Below are 16,540 nucleotides of genomic sequence, written 5' to 3'. Positions count from 1 at the left end.
AAATATTATGGATTGAGCTGGCCCAGAATGCCCCCATTATTCAGGGTATTATGCATTGTGGACACTAAGTTCATACTGGGTGAAAACAAAACAACTCGAGGAACACTGATAAAATATCTATTTTTTATTTTCAGCATAATCCCCAGTGATTTAAATCACAATATTCTGTATGAATCAAGTACATATGTGGTATGGATGTGTTTGTATGCTGCTCGAGTTGAATCAATCAGTATGTACCAATGCACAAAATCTTTGCCATATTCTGCCTGGTAAATCCAGCTTGGTTGACTGGCCGGTCTGTGAACAACCTAGCCGGCCAGTACAATAGTAGGATGAGGACCTCTAGCCCAACTGTTGACCAGTTGCTGGACTGGAGTTATGGTAAAACAGCCTCCCAAGAGGTAATCAGAGTATGGATGTGGAGCAATGTACCAGTAAACAACAGTTACGAAGGCTATACTTTTCTCAAACAGTGTATTATTTTATTTTAGAAATCAATGTCAAAGGTAGCCTCTAAAAACCACAAGCCCCATAATAGCCATTGCAGTAAATGTAGTGCTTTGGAATAACCTTGATACGGAACATGTTGTAAAGTGGTTTGGAGAGACTGTCTGTCAGATCAGTCTCCCAGGCCAGAAGAGAGTCGTCTCAAAGTGCACCTGGCTTTTGCTCAGTGAGTCCTTTGCCATTGTGTTACTACCCCTAGTGGTACACACAGGAACTGTTCACACCAACCCAATGGTGAACTTATGTATCTCGTAGGGCTCTGTATACATTTTCAATGACCGTGTCAGTACTTATCTTGTGAGTTTTACAAGTCAGAGGTTTACAAAAAAGGGCAAAACATTTGTTCAATGGTATCCTGCAGACATCAAAAACTGTCTTCTCACAGTTGATATACTATCATCTATAGGAACTGTGGTGGAGAGCCAGAGTATGGTTGAACCAACTCTGGGTGAACCAAAACCTTGTCAAGTTGCCGTTTTCTGCCGTTCTACTCTGCTGTGCTTGTCCAAGTTGTCGTGTGCCTCATTGTTTTTCTAACCAGACTAATGTGTAAATGGTCCAGTGTCTGTCTGTTTAATTTATTAGCCTGTTTCCTCTGTGTGTGTTCTACCCCATCATTTGTAAATCCGCTTTGGCATCCTTCCATAGATGAGTCTGGACTGCATCATTGTGTGTACTTAATTCTTCAAGACTGAAATGTCAGATTTTTTTATAGATATTTATGAAAATGCATTCTTTCACTCGTTTCTTTTGTCTCTGACTGATAGAGAATTAAACTGTGGACCAATCTGTTTCTGAGTACGTGTCATTTGATGTGTAAAGTAAAATGTACATTTTTACAATGCGCTGTGCCACTCTTGCATAGTCTCACCTCCACTCCAATGAAAGCCACACGGATGTTTCATGATTAGTGTTTATTTAAAATACTCCATCTGCAAATTATTTTTCCATTTAAAAACAGAAAAATGTCACAGCTAGCAGCCTACATAGTAAGCAATTTTTTTTTTTTTTTTTAATAAACAGGAAAATAATATTTTCTCTCTGTAGTGAATAAGTTATTTTGCACAGGGTCTGGGACCGGCCAGTCAGGGGAGTGGGCATGAGGGGCTGCCAACGACAAATCCCTGAGAGGGGTTGGTATGGGGTTTGTGGCGAGTCATGGTCAGGTATCCTGGAGTGTTTGTTGGTTAGGCTGTAGAGGTCAGATATTGGTGTCGCTGTCCAGTGAGCACAACATTGGAGTATGGCTGTCCAATAAGAGAACAGCATTCGAGTGACATTTGTCCAATGAGAGAACAGCGCTGTAGTATGGCTGGCCTATGAGAGTACAGCATTGGAGCAGCGGATGCCCACCAGGTTGTCAGCGCTAAAGGACCTCCTCATGGCTGCTCGGCTCCGGTCCTTATACTTGTCCTCACACAGTCTGGAGATGGCCTGAACACACACAGGGATGAGTGACTAGTCACTGTGGCTTCAAACCTAATGGACTGGTTAAATTCCCTTTCTACAATTCTTATGTCTCCCTCTCTGCTACCATCTGTTCTGTGACGCATTCTCAAACCTCTACTGATACCTGTAAGCTCCATCATAGCCCTCTCCCACCCACCACCCCGCATTGCCGTACCTCCAGTTTCTGTGCCCTCTCGTTGCCGAGTGTCTCCATGGGGAAGCGGAGGTTGTTGTCGTCAGCCAGAGAGCGCAGGTCGAAGTAGTACTTGGCATAAACACTAGCCGGGACGTTGATGTTGAACTGCAGCAGCTCCAGGAATTGGCGTTCCATCTCGTTCCTGAAAGGGGAGAGAGCGAGGGAAACATGGTTAATATACACATTCCTATTAAAAGTTGCTCTTAGGCACAGCTATAGGATCAACCTCCCCAAATGAAATCCTAACCCTGACAATCAGTGGGGGAGAAATGCCAAATGGACTTTAGATCAGTGATAGGGGTAGCTTCATCCACAGGCAAGCCCTCAGGGCATCAATCTAACCAATAGCAAACTCCACTTGTCTTTCCCTGGAGCAGCAAGGAGAACGGTACATGAGGGCTATTCATTCTAACTGTCCTGCAGTGAAGACCATACTGGCTTTCTGACAGAGCGGCTTGCTTCAGGTATATCATGTCTCTCCCTGTACGGATACCCCTCATCATCCTCATCTTCACGACAATGAATAAGAGCAGCAAGCCGGTCACCATGGAGACAGCATCCAGGATTTGTGGGAAAGGAGACATGAGAGGGCAAGGGTGGTTGAAGGTTGGTGTGTGTGTGTGTGTGTCTGTGTGTATATTTTGGAAGGCTGGTCTCCCAGGGAAACTAATGGAGCAGGCGAGGGCTGGGGCCATTATGTAGTAGTGGTGAGAGCCACTCCAGACCCTCCCTCCCCTTTCCTACCCCCGCCAGTCCTCGGCCCAGCTCACAAAGAGCACTTCAATGGAGATGAAACTAGACCGCGAGAAGAGAGCACACACAGAAAAACATGTACACACGTGTACTCTTAAACAAATGAGACATACACTTTAAAACCTACTAGAATGATGAACAGTAGTGTAGTGAGGAGCAGCCTACTGATTGCTTTGAGATTGCCTTCTGTACACAACCTCACTCAGCCTCCGTGCCTCTCTCCCTCTGTAGTCTCCTCTCAGTTTGATCCTAACACAGGGGCCCACATCACACAGCCCTGATCAGAGCTAGAGACAAGACAACTATACCAGTCTACAGACCACTGCCAAATGACTGATCATCAGACCAGGAAGGCGGTCTACGTCTGTCCTCCACCTGGACATGACTCAAAAGAATGACTGCCAATGAGCCTCCTCCTTCAATGTGAAAAGATGATATCAGAACCAGCACAGCACGGTTCAGGTTGGCACAATAGTGAAAAAAGGCTATATTGTGTGTAATGACTCTATATAAGTGACAACTGTGGCAGACGTACATGTCCTCCACGGTGATGTCTTTGAGGATCTGGCAGTAGTCTACGTTCCAGACGGCCTGGTCATCCCACACCTTGGAGGCCAGCAGGATGGCTCCCAGTACGATACGCTTCCAGTTACACGGACAGATGTCCATCTCAGCGTAAGTCAGCAGACGCTCCAGATACACCTGGTGAGGTAGATAAACCTGTGCTGATAAACCTGCGGTGGCTATTTCACTTCAGAAATGGGATTGTCACAACAAAGAAAATCCGTCAGCGCAATCAGTGGGTAATAGCATGTTATTGATGATTTATTAGAACCAATCACACTGTAATAATCAAATGCAGGTCTACTCTGCTCATTGAGATGAGGCTCTGTTCACTTGACTTGCTGTGCTTTATCAATGTTTAATACTTTGCCGCCCTCTGGTGGTACATTAGTGCAGATGCAGTTAATACAAAATCAAATCAAACTTTGTCACATGCACCGAATACAACAAGTGTAGACCTTACCATGAAATGCTTACAAGTCCTTAACCAACAGTGCAGTTCAAGAGTTAATAAAATATTTTAAAAAATTTCAGTAAAAAATAATAAAAAGTAACAATAACAAGTCAGAGTGCGGGGGTACAGGTTAGAGGTCATTTGTACATGCAGGTAGGGGTGAAGTGACTATGCATAGATAATAAACAGCGAGTAGCAGCAGTGTAAAAACAGATGGGGGGAGGGGGGGGGGACAATGTAATAGTCCGGTGGCCACTTGATTAGTTGGTCAGCAGTCTTATGGCTTGGGGGTAGAAGCTGTTGAGGAGCCTTTTGGTCCTAGACTTGGCGCTCCGGTACCGCTTGCTGTGCGGTAGCAGAGGAAACATTCTATGACTTGGGTGACCAGTCTGACAATTTTATGGGCTTTCCTCTGACACCGCCTATTATATTAGGTCCTGATGGCAGGAAGCTTGGCCACATTGATGTACTGCGCCGTACGCACTACCCTCTAGCGTCTTATGGTCAGATGCTGAGCAATTGCCATACCAGGCGGTGATGCAACCGGTCAGGATGCTATCGATGGTGCAGCTGTAGAACCTTTGGAGGATCTGGGGACCCATGCCAAATCTTTTCAGTCTCCTGAGAGGGAAAAGGTGTTGTCGTGCCCTCTTCACGACTGTCTTGGTGTGTTTGGACCACGATAGTCTGTTGGTGATGTTGACACCAAGGAACTTGAAACTCTCGACCCGCTCCACTACAGCCCCGTCGATGTTAATGTGGGCCTGTTCGGGCCGCCTTTTCCTGTATTCCACGATCAGCTCCTTTGTCTTGCTCACATTGAGGGAGAGGTTGTTGTCCTGGCACCACACTGCCAGTTCTCTGACCTCCTCCCAATAGGCTGTCTCATCGTTGTCAATGATCAGACCTACCACTGTTGTGTCGTCAGCAAAGTTAATAACGATGTTGGAGTCGTGTTTGGCCATGCAGTCGTGGGTGAACAGGGAGTACAGGAGTGGACTAAGTACACACCCCTGAGGGGCCCCAGTGTTGAAGATCAGAGTGGCAGACGTGTTGTTGCCTACCCTTACTACCTGGGGGCAACCCATCAGAAAGTCCAGGATCCAGTTGCAGAGGGAGGTGTTCAGTCCCAGGGTCCTGAGCTTAGTGATGAGCTTAGAGGGCACTATGGTGTTGAACGCTGAGCTGTAGTCAACAAACAGCATTCTCACATAGGTGTTCCTTTTGTCCAGGTGGGAAAGGGCAGTGTGGAGTGCGACTGAGATGGCGTCATCTGTGGATCTGTTGGGGCGGTATGCGAATTGGAGTGGGTCTAGGGTGTCCGGGAGGATGCTGTTGATGTGAGCCATGACCAGCCTTTCAAAGCACTTCATGAGTACCGACGTGAGTGCTACGGAGTGGTAATCATTTAGGAAGGTTACCTTCGCTTTCTTGGACAACAATACCTAGCGGACCATATCTACAGCACAGGAGATTGGTGGAACCTTATTCGGGGAAGGCCTTGTGTTAATGGCTGGAGCGGAATGGTATCAAATACATCAAACACACGCGCCGTTCCAGCCACTATTATGAGCCCTCCTCCCCTCAGCAGACTTCACTGATCTATTGTATCCTTTCATATACGTGTTGATTAATCATGTATACGAGCTGATACGTGGGTGTATAATGGGTTTTGATTGTGTTGCTGCTGACTGGACTCACCAAGGTGACGATGGCACACTCTGCAGTGAGCTGTGCAGCGCTGAACAGAGTTCTGACAAAGCGGTAGATGAGTTTGTGTTCGGGGTCCGTACGAGAGTAGTCACCAGGAACCTGCTCTCTCTTCAGGGAGAAGACCGTGTTAGACACAGATACAATATACACCAGTGGGGGCTGCTGAGGGGAGGACGGCTCATAATAATGGCTAGAAAAGGAGCGAATGGAATGGCATTAAACCATGTGTTTAATGCATTTGATACCATTCCACTCATTACCACGAGATCGTCCTCCCCAAATAAGGTGCCACCAACCTCACATGATACATCAGCCCAGATTCAACACATTCAGTCTTATGTGGCGTGTAGACTACTCTCAACAAAACACAGCTGAAGTCGGAAGTTTACATACACCTTAGCCAAATACATTTAAACTCAGTATTTCACAATTCCTGACATTTAATCCTAGTAAAAATTCCCTGTCTTAGGTCAGTTAGGACCTAATGTGAAATGTCAGAATAATAGTAGAGAATGATTTCAGCTTTATTTCTTTCATCACATTCCCAGTGGGTCAGAAATGTACATACACTCAATGAATATTTGGTAGCATTGCCTATAAATTGTTAAACTTGGGTCAAACGTTTCAGGTAGCCTTCCACAAGCTTCCCACAATAAGTTGGGGGAATTTTGGCCCATTCCTTCTGACAGAGCTGGTCAGGTTTGAGGCCTCCTTGCTTGCTTACACACACACACACACACACACACACACACACACACACACACACACACACACACACACACACACACACACACACACACTCTTTTTCAGTTCTGCCCACAAATTTTCTATAGGTTTGAGGTCAGGGCTTTGTGATGGCCACTCCAATACCTTGACTTTGTTGTCCTTAAGCCATTTTGCCACAACTTGGGAAGTATGCTTGGGGTCATTGTCCATTTGGAAGATCCATTTGCGACCAAGCTTTAACTTCCTGACTGATGTCTTGAGATTTTCTTCAATATATCCACATCATTTTCCTCCCTCATGATGCCATCTATTTTGTGAAGTGCACCAGTCCCTCCTGCAGCAAAGCACCTCCACAACATGATGCTGCCACCCCCATGCTTCACAGTTGGGATGGTGTTCTTCGGCTTGCAAGCCTCCCCCTTTCTCCTCCAAACTTAATGATGGTCATTATGGCCAAACAGTTCTATTTTTGTTTCATCAGACCAAAGGACATTTCTCCAAAAAGTACGATATTTTTCCCCATGTGCAGTTGCAAACCGTAGTCTGGCTTTTTTATGGCGGTTTTGGAGCGGTGGCTTCTTCCTTGTAGAGTGGCCTTTCAGGTTATGTCGATATTGGATTCGTTTTACTCTGGATATAAATACTTTTGTAACCGTTTCCTCCAGCATCTTTACAAGGTCCTTTGCTGTTGTTCTGGGATTGATTTGTACTTTTCGCACCAAAGTACATTCATCTCTAGGAGACAGAATGTGTCTCCTTCCTGAGCGGTATGACGGCTGCATGGTCCCATGGTGTTTATACTTGTGTACTACTGTTTGTACATTTTGTAAAAAAAAAATAATATTCTGAGGTCTTGGCTGACATCTTTTGATTTTCCCATGATGTCAAGCAAAGAGGCACTGAGTTTGAAGGTAGGCCTTGAAATACATCCACAGGTACACCTCCAATTGACTCAAATGATGTAAATTAGCCTATCAGAAGCTTCTAAAGCCATGACATCATTTTCTGGAATTTTCCAAGCTGTTTAAAGGCACAGTCAATTTAGTGCATGTAAACTTCTGACCCACTGGAATTGTGATACAGTGAATTATAAGTGAAATAATCTGACTGTAAACAATTGTTAGAAAAATTACTTGTGTCATGCACAAAGTAGATGTCCTAATCGACTTGCCAAAACTATCGTTTGTTAACAAGAAATTTGTGGAGTGGTTGAAAAAAAAGTTAATGACTCCAAGCTAAGTGTATGTAAACTTCCGACATCAACTGTAAATAAAATATTTAAGTAATTTCTAATTTTAGGTGAACTAACATCAAACCTAATGGGTTTATGTTGAGTTTCCTACTAGCTAAACTAAATCTTATTCAATCCTCCTGCAGTGGTGTGTTTTATGCTGAAATTGGAGCTAGAGGTGCACTGGGCTGGGCTATGGCATAAAGTTACAGTGTAAGGTCTAGAAGGGAGTGGGGAGACTGACTGATGCCAGATATTGATGTAGACAATGGCAGACACACCAGTACAGCCAACAGTAGATCCACTGCAGATCTCTGTTTGGATGTAAACCTATATTAGAAGCTATTCTTTGGAATACATAAGATTCTGCAAACCCAAAGTGGATTATGGCAAAACTGGAATAGCCCACTCACCGATAAGGGGTGCATCTTCTCATCGAAGATGTCCAGTGACCTGTCAGAGTCCCTGAGACAGAGAGGAAGAGAGAGATATCACCACTCTGAACCACACTGTCCCAAACCCCAATACACAGACATTTTGCCAGGCCCAGAGACAGCCTACAGATCTATAATACCTACTACCTATGTATACTCAAAATGAACAGGTCAAAACACTGCCACTCACCTGTTTTTAATGTGGTAGTATATCGCTAGTGTAACACTGGAAGAGGAGAAAGATAATTCATTAGGACCTGTGTTCAACTAGAAAAGGTACATGTCTTGTATGTGCATATGAAGGTAGCAGGTACCCACCATTTTATTGTGCTTTTCAAGTTGGGCTGGCTGACCGTGCTGTCATCTATAAAGATGGTGGAACAGGAACTGTACTTCTTCGAGAGAGGAGAGGTCTGCAAAAGGAAATGTGTGACATTCAGTGGAAGTTGTCTTGGAAGTCAAACAATGCTACATTGAATCCCTTTGAGGTAATTGATGCTAACGCTAGTCTGTGGTGGCTATAGCCAAATAATGACATCACCAATAGCTTGCAGTCACTCCTGACAAAATACTTCCAAGGTAAAAGGTTAGGTTTGAAATGTGGGTGAACTAGGCCATGCAATCTTGGGTCAGGACAGTCACTATAATACAGAAATGTAGTTGAGGCAGGACAGTGGACACACTCAAAACATTCATACCAGGTCTCCTGTTTAATTGTGTTTGTCTTCTAGCTGACCGGACACCCCAGCCACAGTATATTCTGTTCACCACAATAATAAGGCTACATGAACACACAAACAGTAGGGTATTTGACCAGGTCAAAAAGTCTTGGCAATTAGTTATTTTCCACAGTGGGGATATTAAATAGAGGTCAGAGTAAACAAAGATTAAAGAGGGCAGCCATAACGTCAGCCATCCCTCTGCTCAGATCCTATAAAAGCTGACCAATCAGGTATGATGTCAGAGTTACATTTGCATATGTATTAGTTTGGTGTTGTCCTCCAGAGTAGGGACACAATGTTTTGGTGTCTCATCTGCCAGAGCCACAGTGCATCCGATAACCCCAGGTGACAATGACATCATACAGCTAACTCTGGAGCATGTGATGAATACACACAGTAGTCCCCCGCACACACACACACACACACACACACACACACACACACACACACACACACACAAAACCTTAATTATTGTTGGTTGACAAAAAAATCTACCTAACCATTAAATACTTACATGACTAACATGGTTTATGTGATTGCTTTTCCTCTTGTCTTGCACTGGAAGGAAAAAGAAAATAGGCCATGTCAGACTCAGACAAAACAGTCACATTGAAAGGGAAAGGATGAGGAACAGTCACATTGAAATGGAAAGGATGAGGAACAGTCACATTGAAAGGGAAAGGATGAGGAACAGTCACATTGTGCTTATGAGAGAGCATAGATGAGTCACTTACAGTAGCCTAAGTACCATCTCTTTACATAGCGTGCTAGAGCAGAGACATTGTTGGTGGAGAGGGTGAGTTACCACCGTACCAAGTAGCTAAAGTGCATAAGACAAGAGTTTGAGACGTGTGCCGTTCGGACTCTCACGGCATCATGATCATGTCTCGTGTGATGATGTGATGCGAGCAGAGTAGATTACTTACACTCACAGTCTGTCTGGGACTTGCTGAGGAAGATGGTGCTGACTCGGGCATGGTTCGATGGGTGGGACTCCTGGGCCACTTCTGGAACACACAAAGTCACCATGGAGCAATAGAAAACAGTAGATAAAAGGGGGATAATGATAGAGACAGTGTTACTGAAGAGACTGACTTGTTCCATGGTTAGTGATACAGAGAACAGCCTGTGTAAACTCTTAGTTCACCCGAGGCCAGCGTGTTGACCCGAGGCCAGCGTGTTGACCCCGAGGCCAGCGTGTTGACCCCGAGGCCAGCGTGTTGACCCGAGGCCAGTGAGAAGAAAATTAGACCTGATGCTCCATAAAGACAGTGCAGTGACCTGAATGCATACCATTACCCAATTAGATGAATGCATGAATGAATACATAAATTAAAACAAAAATAAATGTGTATAGGACAGCCAGGCTATGTAACCAAACACTCTTGGACAGCAGCAGCATCGCATACTAAACGATGCAGATCGATTTGATGACCTCATTTGAAACCTCACCACATAATGGGTCCATTACACACAGGTTCAATGGTTAGACTGAGCAATTACACAACCTGAACCAACCGTAATGTATAAACAGCTGCCTCTCTGTCTGGGATTGTGAGCCCCTGGTGTGGAACGTGGCAGGCAGGGCCAGGGGGATATCAGGTCAGGCGGGTTGGCTTGGCAGAGCCAGCATACCCCCCGTCCACTCAGGCTGTGGCAGGGGGATGGTGGTATGGGACTGGCAGGGAGGGGGCAACAATGAGGCCTTTGTCTGGGGTCTCTGTGGAGAACACTGGGTCCTCTCTCCTTAAGCTCCACCCATACTGGCCAGCATGCTGAGAAACAGAAGGTGGAGCAGAGAGGAGGGGTGCCTGTGCCAGTCATGCCTGCCCATCTGCAGACATGCTACCGAACAGCGTGTGTGCTTGCAGAGCATAGAGAAGTGTCATGGACAACTTGGACCAACAGGTAAAACCAGTGGAGCTGTGATCCAACCGTTGTCGATCCGTGAGGTACTGGTGGTCATTTTTTGGTAATAAGCAATTTGATATTACAACAGGTCTTTAAATCTGTTACAGTCACTGATCAAATTGACTCTTAATTTGACCACTAAAATATTTGTGATTTGGTGGTCCCCGGAACAGAAAAGGTTGAGAACTGCCGAGGTAGACTTGGTTGCAACACGGTGCGACATACACACTTCTGCCACTACCGATCAGATAAATGGCATGCTTTCTGGGATTGTGAGCCCCTGGGCTCCCGAGTGGCGCAGCGGTCTAAGGGACTGCATCTCAGTGCTAGAGGCATCACTACAGACCGTGGTTCGATTCCAGGCTGTATCACAACCAGCAGTGATCAGGAATCCCATTGTGCGCCGCCCTATTGGCCCAGCGTCATCCGGGTTAGGGTTTGGCCGGGGTAGGCCGTCATTGTGAATAAGAATTTGTTCTTACCTGACTTACCTAGTTAAAAGGTTAAATAAAATACAACTCAGATTAGAGTAGGTCAGACACCATCATGTGATTACTGCATCCTAGATAAGATGGAGCCTCAGCTCCCATACCCAGCCACACAGCTCCTCCCTCCACCAGCATCTACCATTCACGCCCTGACCTCTACATGGACTGGAGTCTTCCTGCCGGGGTATCCCATGCCCGCTGAGCACTGTCTGTGCCCGTTATGGTATTTCTGTCCCGGGCTCCACTGCTCCAGTTTAAGAGGTATGCCACTGCCGTGTGATGCCAGGAATGGGATGTGGAGTGAAGTTGGAGCCAGGCAGGCATACAGTATCTCTCAACAGTAAGGAGGGCAAGCCATGGTTAGCATGTTACCCACTAGCCTATACATACCCACTACTGCAGTAGTAGGCCTATATAAGAATCTGCCATGCCCCTGGACCTACTACTCAGCTGCAGTCATAGGTCTTCTGGGTCATAACCAGTGGTCATACAAACTGGATACAGAGATTACTTCATTCAGCCCCCTTCACTCGTATTAGTCCCATTTTGCCATGGCTCATACTGTGTCCTTATGCTATCCGAGTGACTTCAAATCAATGGGGTCCCCATGCCATGTTTGAATTTTAGTGTTGTGATTCAGTGATGTAAATGCGAAAGCACGACCGTCACTCACTGCTCCGTTTTTCCTCTATGTCACTGGCACTCAGAGGCTGCGTGACAGCGAAGCCTAGTCTGCCTGGCCTGTTTGTTCTTACATGCTACATACATATATATCTAGTATCCACTTTGCTCGCGCTGCGAGCCGCTCCAATAATTACAACAAATGTAAAAGAAACCACATCAAATGTTATTTTGCCGTGATGGAGATGCGCAGAACAACGGACAGAAACATCTACACGATTCAGGTGGATGACGTGTTTTGAGTTAAAATGTTGCATGTACAGCCAACTAGCGCAAAAATAATATTGCGATATGCAACAATCGATTTTTTTCCGCCATTACTGGTAATCATCCAAATATGATTAACTTAAGTGATCGAGTAAGAACGATAATAGCCTTCTTTATTGTCTGCTTGTGCAGAAATGTGCTTTGAGCCCTAGGCTCTAGGCTGAAGGGACAGCAGTAGTAGGCAGGCAGGCAGAGCAGACAGCACTGATAACCGCTCTATTGATTAGAGGAAAGTCCTTGCTGTGAGATCAATGGCCTACTGGCCTTCACAGTTCGGACAGCAGGATGTGTGGGCTGCCCGAACCAGGGTGAGCAGGCTGTGATGGTGATGTAGTCTATTGTGCTAAAATGTGTCACTGGCGCTAGGCCGAATAGTGGCTGTCTGAAGTCTCTGCACATGGTGATTACTCTCTAAAACTTCTCATTTCCTGGCTCTCACAAGACAACACTTTGGCATGAGTGGCCCTTATCAGGTGGTCTACCCTCAGTTCAGTCTACTACTCTTTATCATCCACCTACAGCTGGTCCTAGACCTGTGATAAAGCTGGAGGACTGTCTTCATAATAGTGCTGAGCAATTAGTGCTTTAGAGGTCGGTTCGGTTATTAAAAAAAATAAAGATTTTCGGTTTGGATAATTGTTTTTAAACATGAAATGCATTATGTGGGTTGAATGCTGTAAAAACACAATAAAACAATGAATATAAGTCCCATGGCGGTAGTGACTGCCATACCCATGACACTTATTAACAATCAGTTATTCACAGTATTCAATAAAATATATTTCAGGTTGTGTATTTAACATGTTTTATTTGATGACTTGTATTTCATTCCAAATCATCTCTATAGAGCTGTTTCCTATGCTGTCTAACAAAACCACTATTTTAGTAGTTCAAAGTAAATAAAGAATACTTTTGTAACTGTTGAATACCAATTACTAATCACTTAGATAATGTATTTTCAGGTAAAGATGCCTCATGAAAAAAACTGCTCTCTTGATGGTGGATTCTTCTGTCTCCTATGTAGCAGGTGTAACAGAAACAGACTGGACAAGTTTAGCAGTCAATGGACTACGGTCATTGTAGTTAATTATCAAGTTGTCTGCGGTAAACTATGTAGAAACTACAACTCCCTTCTACATCACACCATTTGAGCTTGATCTGATTTATCTCTAGAGAAACTGCAGCACACATTGAGCTCACCCAACAACAACAGAAAACAACATGGAATTCAAATAATTTAACCAAAGTCAGTCAATTTGTTGTTTAAAAATGAAAAATAACCAACATTTCGGTAAACAAAATAAAAAAAAATCTCCGCATTACTACATAAGGACACAAAGGGAAGGACCATCTAACCCTGACCCTGGGTCAGCCTTACAACAGCTGGGTCCAACACACTAGGCTTAGTGCTAGTAGACAGGCAGACCCTCCCTCTCTCTCTCTCTCTCTCGCTGAAGTCAAAAATAAACCTGGGGGCTGGGGAAAGTGCTCTCTCAAGGGAATGCCTCTGTCTGTTACAGTAGGGTGGGTAAGGCGTTGCAGAGATTAGTGGCTATATCAAGGATTCAATCATCCGTTTATGGCAAGGACTGCTAAAACAAAACATCCTTGTAACATTGCTGCAATTCTTTCATGAGGAGGATATCCCAAGCTGGAAGGAATGCAATGAAATCACATGGGTGTCATCCATAGACAAGGGGTCTTATCCTCACTGAGGATTAAAATAGTTATACTGTAGCTACGTAACACTGCTTATCAGAGCATAGTGTACATAGTATTGGTTTAAAACAGCTTTTCCCCTTGTATATGATGTGTGTGTGTGACTGAGTGAGGCAGCTGTCCTGTGGTATAACGTCATCAGGATGCCTGGGATATCTGGCAGATTTGGGGAATAGATTCTTGGGGGTCTGTGCCATATTACACCAACCAGCCAGCCTCACCACGCAAATGGCACCCTATGCCATAGTGCAGTACTTTTGACAAGGGCCCATAGGGCTCTGGTAGTACACTAAATATGGTCCTTTGTAGTGCAGTTGGTAGAGCATAGCGCTTGTAACGCCAGGGTAGTGGGTTTGATTCCCGGGACCAACCATATGTAAAATGTATAAATGCATGACTAAGTCACTTTGGATAAAAGCATCTGGTAAATGGCATACACTCACTAGCGTTTTAGGTACACCCATTTAGTACCGGGTTAGACTTTGCCTCCAGAACAGCCTGAATTCTTTGGGGCATGGACATGTTGCTCAATTGGTATCAAGGGACCTAATGTGTGCCAGGAAAACATTCCCCACACAATTACATCAACAGCCTATACTGTTGAGACATTTTTACATTTACATTTTAGTCATTTAGCAGACGCTCTTATCCAGAGCGACTTACAGTAGTGAATGCATACATTTCATACTTTTTTTTTCTTCCCGTACTGGTCCCCCGTGGGAATCGAACCCACAACCCTGGCGTTGCAAACACCATGCTCTACCAACTGAGCCACACGGGACCGAGACCAGGCAGGATAGGGCCATGTTGCAGCAGATGACAACACCGGGTTCCACTCCTATAATGCTGCTTACGCCAAATCCTGACTGCCATCGGCATAATGCAACAAGAACTGGGATTCGTAAGACCAGGGAATGTTTTTCCACTCTTCAATTGTCCAGTTTTGGTGAGCATGTGCCCACTGGAACCACTTCTTGTTTTTCCTCTGACAGAAGTGAAACCCGGTGTGGTCGTCTGCTGCAATAGCCCATCCGTGCTGTTATTTGCCTGGCTCAAACACTCCTCCTTCCCAGGCAGCCTCATCACAGCCAACTTTATGTGCATGTAATTCAACTGGCTACAGACCTGAGGGAGGTGTATGAGAACTGGTGTGCTCACAAGACTAAATGGGTGTAAAACTAATCAGAATATTGTACCTTTAGTATATCTACTGCAGCAACTACAGCAGCTAATCCCAACTGTGCGAGCGTGACACCTACCATCAGGCTCCTCTCTGTCGCTAATGTGCTGCAGGTACGGGCCGGTGTTCTCTCTCACGTTCGTGCTTATTTGGTAGTCTTCCTGGCGGTCCGCCAGTTGCCTTGGTAACGCTGGGCTTCTCTCCGGGGACACGCAGCATGCTATCTTATTCCCCATTCCACACGAGGAATAACTTCAATACTATTTTAGAATCAAGAGTAGTGCAAAATTCCTTCAAATCAAGTATGCCAGCTAGCTAGTTTCAGCTATCAACAAATACATACGCTTATCATACAGCTACAAAAAAAACATTAAAAACAGAGAAAATATTAAATTATAAACAAAATTGCTGACAAGAAATCAATAAATTGCACTTCTGTCCATGAGGGTGTGCTTGCTTGCCTGTTCTCCTTCCGCACCATGCATTAATCAAGATTGCTGGCTGTGCAATAAAAATAAAAATCGATGTTTCTTCGTGTATACTATATTAGTTACATTGAGCAAAAACAAGGTTGCTCGCTACTTAACGACATAAATCATTTGTAACACCGAGGTCATCAAGAAGCTGTTTAAACCCGAGCAATACAAGTGGGTGCCCATTCATCCATTGGGCATTCCTTTACAAGCACAGTCCGCTAGCCAGCAAGCTAGCTGTAGCAGCAACGGAACACTGTCTGTATGAGCGATTAAGTCCCTTTAAAACAATATAACTATGTTATGCATATGCAACTAGTTTCCAACCGTCGATTCCCAATTGTCCGAAGTAAATTAGATCTCTCACGCCAGTCCCTTATTTGATTCCCAATCCCAGGATCAGACTCCAACTCTATCCCGAGGCTTGGTGTTCACGTAGCTGCCGTCTTGATAAAGAAATCAAAGCCGGAGCGGTTTAAATCATTTATTGAAGTCAATCTGGTCAAGTCTTCTCGAAGTTCATCTTCGACCCCACCCCCCTAACTTTCGGACTCAGGATCCTCCGTTATCCCCTCCGCCCCACTGGCCAGTTCTACGTACCGCTCGCTGCCACTACCGCCATCTGTTCTGAACACCGCAACATGGCATTGCACAGTTGACCCACCCACTTACTGAATTCCTTAAATTACTATTGGGCGTGTAATCAAAACGAGGGGAATTGCTCAATGGCCATTGGTTCAAAAACGTGTAAATTGAAATTAATTCTGACAAATAAATACATTCAGAGCATACGTCTTCATCCAAAATATGAATAATTAAGAATGACCGTCTCCCATCGTTCAGTGGGCGGATTCGATCATTCTGAGCCGCGGGACACCGGCCCATGGCCCGTGACGTGACCGGGCAATGGCGGTGAGGCATGAACGGCGTAATCTACGTCTCGTGGTCATGTCGTCAACAAGGCAGCATGGTGCATCGTCCAGAAACATACATCTATTTTCCATAAAACATACACTCACCGAACAGTTTATTACTAAAACGAATGCAATCAACTTTCACCCTGTGGAAAATA

General features: G+C 44.9%; 1 protein-coding gene across 2 annotated transcripts; it reads right to left on the bottom strand.

Annotated features, from left to right (window-relative positions):
- Positions 1 to 1,402: 1,402 nt before the first annotated feature.
- On the bottom strand, positions 1,403 to 16,073 carry LOC115160890 (cyclin-Y-like protein 1). 2 transcript variants are annotated; one of them, XM_029711395.1, is made up of 10 exons: positions 15,075 to 16,073; positions 9,676 to 9,756; positions 9,264 to 9,307; positions 8,346 to 8,440; positions 8,218 to 8,253; positions 8,007 to 8,058; positions 5,625 to 5,744; positions 3,441 to 3,607; positions 2,132 to 2,294; positions 1,403 to 1,941 (listed from the first exon to the last, which is right to left on the bottom strand). In XM_029711395.1, the coding sequence occupies exons 1-10, from the start codon at positions 15,229 to 15,231 to the stop codon at positions 1,825 to 1,827; spliced, it is 1,032 nt and encodes a 343-aa protein (XP_029567255.1). In that variant the 5' UTR covers positions 15,232 to 16,073; the 3' UTR covers positions 1,403 to 1,824. The 2 variants fall into 2 exon arrangements, with proteins under 2 accessions (XP_029567255.1, XP_029567256.1); XM_029711396.1 differs by having other exon boundaries at positions 9,682 to 9,756.
- Positions 16,074 to 16,540: the final 467 nt, after the last annotated feature.

Source organism: Salmo trutta, chromosome 24 (assembly GCF_901001165.1).
Source record: "Salmo trutta chromosome 24, fSalTru1.1, whole genome shotgun sequence".
In the NCBI taxonomy this organism is placed as follows: Eukaryota; Metazoa; Chordata; class Actinopteri; order Salmoniformes; family Salmonidae; genus Salmo; species Salmo trutta.
This window is presented reverse-complemented; position numbering and strand designations above follow the sequence as displayed.

Excerpts from the sequence above, each read along its gene's own strand:
- LOC115160890 (XM_029711395.1), bottom strand. The coding sequence starts at position 15,231 with ATGGGGAATAAGATAGCATGCTGCGTGTCCCCGGAGAGAAGCCCAGCG. Across the intron at positions 9,757-15,074 it reads CGACAGAGAGGAGCCTGATG|AAGTGGCCCAGGAGTCCCAC; the intron begins GTAGGTGTCACG and ends TGTGTGTTCCAG. Across the intron at positions 5,745-8,006 it reads AGAAGATGCACCCCTTATCG|AGAGAGCAGGTTCCTGGTGA; the intron begins GTGAGTGGGCTA and ends TTCTCCCTGAAG.